The sequence below is a fragment of the Thalassophryne amazonica genome, chromosome 8 (genome assembly GCF_902500255.1).
Source record: "Thalassophryne amazonica chromosome 8, fThaAma1.1, whole genome shotgun sequence".
NCBI lineage: Eukaryota > Metazoa > Chordata > Actinopteri > Batrachoidiformes > Batrachoididae > Thalassophryne > Thalassophryne amazonica.
In genome coordinates, this window is record NC_047110.1 from 63,273,937 (window position 1) to 63,279,936 (window position 6,000).

The following is a 6,000-nucleotide window of genomic DNA, read 5'->3' on the forward strand; positions in this document are numbered from 1 at the left end:
GGGTGTGATTAGTTTCCACTGTGGAACCAACAATTAGAAAGGCTGTATTTAAAAAAAACAAAACAAAAAAAAAAACAAAACTCAGAAGTACTATGATATTTGAATGCTTATCCTATGTAGCTCAGTGGTGTAGTGTGTGTGTGTGTGTGTGTGTGTGTGTGTGTGTGTATATATATATATATATATATATGTATGTATATATATATATATATATATATATATATATATATACACACACACACACACACACACTGTTATTGGATGGTGCTGTTTTTATTTTCATTCAAATATTATACTTGCAGTGCTTAGTGCTGCACTGTAATAGTAGAACAATATTGATTGGACGACATTGATGAACATTCTGATGGCTGAGTTTTAAGTTCAAAACATATTTATCCTCATCACTGTAGACAAAAAATGTCTATACACTATGTTTTTGAAAGTGGATCTTCACCCGTGGGAGAGGCGGGTGGAGACCTTCCCCCTGCTGTTACGACTATGGGCCTGACGGTGCCTGTTACCTGAAGGAAAATGCACACAAGATAATGTGGAAAAACTTCTGTATTCATGTATAAAGTGCAACCTGATTGGTTGGTAATAATCATCACATGCACCAGCCATCACTAAAAAACTCGGTGTGTAGTTGAAGTGAAGCAGAGCGTCAATATGCTTTCAAAGCAGCCAGCACAGCACTGATAGAGCTAACAGCTGTTGCACTATCGGCACTGTGCTTATGAAGTGGAGCCAGACGGAACCCAGATTGATCTGTGTGAAACTCATGTTCAATCCATCTGATACTGATCAATCAAAATAATGCCATCATCTGGCGTAATACCAATTACTGCAATTTTACTGGGACATTACTAATGGCACATAATGGCTTTGAGGATTTTGGATAACGGGGAGGTGCTTACTTGGAGGCTTCAAAGTAGTGGGTCCTCGGATCAATTCTCAATCAGACGGGAGGCTCATTAAAGTGCCTTTGAGCAAGGTCCAACATTGAGTGCAGGGTGAGTAAATGGGAGAATATGAGGCATCACTGTAAAGTGCTCTGAGGGTCTGCTTCAAATTGAAAAAGCACTTTATGAATGCAGTCCATTCAGTGACTAAATTTTGAAAGAGCCTATTTTTAAAGCCACCAGTGGTTTGACCAAGTCATTTGACAATGTCTCTTTGAATTCTGAGAAAATGTTTTAGTCATTTGTTGTATTTCATAAACTACATCATGAACGGAGTGACAATTAAAAACAGATTAATTGATGACAGCGATCGATAGGTAGAGCCCAGCAAATGTGCTGAATACATCAATGTTCTGCAACCTTTGCAATGCTCCAACACAATGAAAACAAGGTGTGTCTGTTTTTTATTTTATTTTCAGCATTAGAGACGTCTGTCTCAAACGCCTCTCCATCAGTTCCACCTTTTTCTCCCTAACCAAAGAAAATGATGTTCAGATGACTCACTGCTGCTCTAACTGGGAATAACAAGCATTTCTGGAGCACCAGCGTGAGAAGACTAATTGCTCCCTGTCACTCAGCGCAGAGTACTACAATACTTCCACCAAACACACAAACCCTTGTTAATGGAGAGGATCCAGGACAGATCTGCACCTTCAGAGCGTCCCTGTGCAAGATTCCAAGCCTCTGCAGAGACATCGCCTTACATAACCAAGCCATTAATATTGATTGTTTTCAAATGTGCAAACTGTGGGATCATGCAATATGAAAATAATACCTTTTTTTCCACCGTACTTTTCCAGTAATGATATCCATGGCCCTTCAAGGCCTGTTCTCTGACCCACTCAAGTCTTCCAGCTTCTGCTGAAGTAAGCCCTTTCTACTTAAAAGGTATTAGCACTCAGGGTTAAAACATGTAATGCTCTGCACACAGAACAAGAAATGTGCATCCTCACAAAGTCTAATACAGCCGGTGCAGAAAAGCAAATTGCACTTGAGCAAACGCCAACCGCCTGTCGTGCATTGTTTGGTTTCTGTGGCTGGGGCCTTAAAAATCCTGAGTCTGCTTTTGGAAGTGTAATCCTGAAAATGTCTTACAACTTTAGAAGTCTACAGCAAGCCACAAATGTTTTTAAGTTGTTTTGTTTTTTTTAATTACATAATCCTTTTCTGAATGGACCCACCACAATAAACAAATGGCAATTACTGCTTCACATAACACTTGCACATCTGCATGCGCACATTAAATAAAATTACAATTTCTGCATTTTGACCTTGTGCACAGTGGGTGTCCTCAGCACTGATCACTCAAATAAATAAATGAGTCACTGGATAGACTCAGTTCAGTTTTGGGCAGGATTTGCATGCAATCAATATATTTTGCCCCAACTCAAACAAAGTATGTCCGCACAATAAAATTCAGGCAGCTGCAAAAGAAGCAGGCCACAGTGACCTGCAATTTTACCATAGCACATCTGTAATACTGATAACCGATTTTCACTGGATACAAAAGCTTGGTATAATTATAAACCAATGTCACTAAATTTCTACAGAATTTTCAAAAAGTGAAAGTTGCCACAAGATTTGCTGACATGACAAAAAAAAAAGACTGAAATGGTGCATTTGGACTGCACAAAAATCACTGAAGTTTGGCAACAACTGTGCTGCATCCCTGATTAAAATTACCCCATCCCAGACGTTTTACACCAGATACAGATCCTGACACAGTTTCACATTATATTATGTGGAGATTAGACACGGGGGTTGAACCAAAAACCATCTGTTTTGGAAGCAAGCGCATGTGCTACTTGCTAATGTGATGGAAGGAATTTTTCAAAAGTTAACACCAGATGTGTTCTCGCAAGACTTGACTACTTTGCCCGGTTCTTTAACCTGGAAATGCTGGCGCATATATGATGGGTTACGCATATATATATATATATATGTATATACATGGAAGCTCTGTCTCTGCCACATTGTTTCATTGTTGATGGTGACTTACAGTCTTATGGCGTATGTGCACATATATAGTGCAGCATCTTAAAAGTTTTGAGATGAGAAAAAGGCTGTGATCCACTACATTTTATAGGAGCACTTGGGTTTAACAATTCTGCAGATAAGATTAAAGAAAGAAGCCCCTATTCTTGCGGCAGTTTTTGATCATTGTACTGACTACTGCATGGAGAGTAATCATCTGTAATATATTAATTTAGAGATTTTTACTGCATTGCATTTATGATGCCAGTGTGCAAACGTTTCTTTTGCAGGTTTTGATCTTTTGAAAATAGGTTTAAAAATGAAGTTGCAGCGCAGGGAAACTCCTTTAAAGCTGAAAGCTGCAGAGGTTGTCCCTCTGAACTTTTTTTTTTATCCATTCAGCATTACATAACAGACCAAAGGCGTTCTTTTTCCTGTCTTTTTCTCTTTCCCAGACGCACTTTAATCCTGTGCATAAAAAGGGTGGGGTGAATATGGGTCAGCAGGTTAGCAGTGTCTCAAAGTCAGACTTGTGGAGGAAAAAAATTAATCTCCAAAGTGTCCTGAGTGTACCTGCTGTATTTGGATCGTGCTGTTACATAACCGGCCGGGCTGTGCCAGCTTGCCAAATCACACTTTCCCTTTAGTTTTTTTTTTTTTTTTTAAGCGCACTGATGTTTTAATGTGGATGAACTCGTGCGCAGGAGTGAAAGAGCTTGTGCGATGGCGATCTGTGCTCTCAGCTGTGCGCGCCTCTGTTTATGGCTAAACCTGTTACATAACCAGCTTACATTCCACATTCTCCATATCACACTCTAAATATACCCGGCAAGAGCGCGCGCATTCGCGCCGGCGCGCAATGAATTCATTGTCACGTCCACGGCGCGCACATTTATACCGCAAGAAATGCGTTGTTTGAAGTTGGATGAGCGCGTTTTCGCCTGCGCTGGAGAGACAACGGGGGTGTGGTTAAATACTGTCTGTACTGTACAACACGGACGTGGATAAATCACGCTGAATATCGCAGCTGACATTTTTTTTTTCATTCTTTAAAGCAAATTTTCCAGCAGCACACGGCGCGCCTTTTGCGCACATGGAGCGGTGTCAAAATCTGTTATAGCCGGACATGCACAATCGATCCCGGTCAGACAGCGCCGTGCACGCTGTGTGCACTGTCGGGAACAGTGGAGGACACGTCTCTTATTAAAAAAAAGAAAGAAAAGTGTGGTGGTGGGGAACAATCGATATACCGGCGCACAGTTCTCAAAAGTTCACTTTTGACGCAAAATCGCGCTGGAATCACGCGGAGCTCCGTGCTGATCAATAGAAGCTGTAATCGATTGAGGTTGCAGTGAGTAAATGTGACGTGTGTGTGACCGTTTCACCCCGTGAGCTGTCAATGAGCGCAAACCGGAGCCGAGGATCGCAGCGCGTAAAAAGCCGCTATGATGACATTCAAAACGTTGCAAGCTTATAGAGCAGGGGGGGGAAAAAGATCATTAATTCCCCACTTGTCTTCTTACCTCTATTGGTGCTCGAGCAGCTCTGCCTTCGAACCGGGGCTGCGTGGTCCGCTTTCCGGAGCGTCTCCAGGTTTACCGGGGTTTCCCTGACCGGGGTAGCCGGCTCCGAGGCGCTGTTGCCCGGGTCGCTCGCTGGATCTGGAGGGGACTCCATGTTGAATTTCAGCTTTACACTTCAACTATCGCCTACTACTTCAAACTAATTCTGCACGATGTGTGAGCTCCGACGCTGCCTCTTGCTGTCTAATTATGAGTAGAAGTAAGAAATGAGAAATGCGAGTGTGTCTGGAGGTGGGTGTGCAGGTCTGATTGTCCACTAGCAGCGCTAGTGAGAGCTCCAGTCGTGCACAGGGAAAAGGGAGAGGTTGTCAATAGTCGAGGAATAGATGAAGGCCTGAAAGTAATCATCGACCGTGCACGATTTGGCACGGGAATGGCAATATTTGCACAGACCAAAAAAAAAAGCCCCCTGCAAATGCATTTTTTTTTTTCATCTTGCATAAAATGTTGTCATACACTGATGTATTTAATTGGCTGAAACTGTCAAAAATAAATCATGCAATTTCAATATCAAATGAACACCAACCTGCACTTCATACATGCCCACTGTCATCCCAATAAAACCACCACCCCATGCAGACCATCAAATTTACGCTTGTGAATATAAACTGCAAATTAGACATTATGCATTTGATTGCTAATCTGACCCCAAACAAAACGCATTTTAAAAATTCAAATCAGCATCATGACTAAAATGATTTTATTCTATTGCAAGTTGTGTGCACACTCGTCCTCTCATTGGTTAATATCTCTGTGCAGACAGTTCCAAGTTTAGTGTGGGTGCAGGTATGCGCGCGCACGCCTCTTGCGCAGTCACCACCATGCTTTCTGCACGTGATCAGCCCTGCAGGCGCTGCCACGCCTCTTCCAAGGCACGGCACGTGGACTTTGACGTGTACCTGCACTCTCAAATCAAAGTCAGGGGGACGGGGGGTGAGATTACACCAAAACAGGTCGTGAGGTAATCACACACAGTTTGTTCTTAAAAGATCACCTGTGAGCTATGTGGATTCTGATTTACTGTGCAGCTAGAATGGCACTCATTAGAGTGCATTCTTCCATTGATACTACAAACCATGTCCATTTTTTTAATGGATGAAAATCATTCAACTTGCAAAATTGAAGGACTTCTATTTTATGTGAAACGCAGTTTTGTGTCCTGAAGCTGTTTGAAGTAATCGTGGGGGAAAAAATACAGTAAACCAAATAACAAACAGCGATGGTGAGGAGAATCCCCCTGAGCTTTTGAGTTATTTCAGATATGGACCTATATCACAGAAATCTACAGTAATCTTTTCAAGTCAAAAATTTGTTCATATAAGTGTTTTATGCACAATCATAATTTTTTTTAGGACTTTAAGGATGTTGAAGATGAAACCCAAACTAAATATTTAACCACAGAAGGCAGACTTAAAAAAAACAAAGAATTTTGCACAGTAAAACCTTTTTAAAATCTACACAGCAGTGATCACAACAAGCTCAAC

General features: G+C 41.5%; 1 protein-coding gene across 1 annotated transcript in view; it reads right to left on the minus strand.

Annotated features, from left to right (window-relative positions):
- roraa (RAR-related orphan receptor A, paralog a) overlaps positions 1-4,769 on the minus strand; it is a 564,142-nt gene extending 559,373 nt beyond the window's left edge. Inside the window, exon 1 of the mRNA XM_034176482.1 lies at positions 4,457-4,769. Coding sequence (XP_034032373.1) covers positions 4,457-4,610 — 154 coding nt within the window. The 5' untranslated portion in view covers positions 4,611-4,769. The remainder of the gene's footprint in view (positions 1-4,456) is intronic.
- Between the last annotated feature and the right edge of the window lie 1,231 nt (positions 4,770-6,000).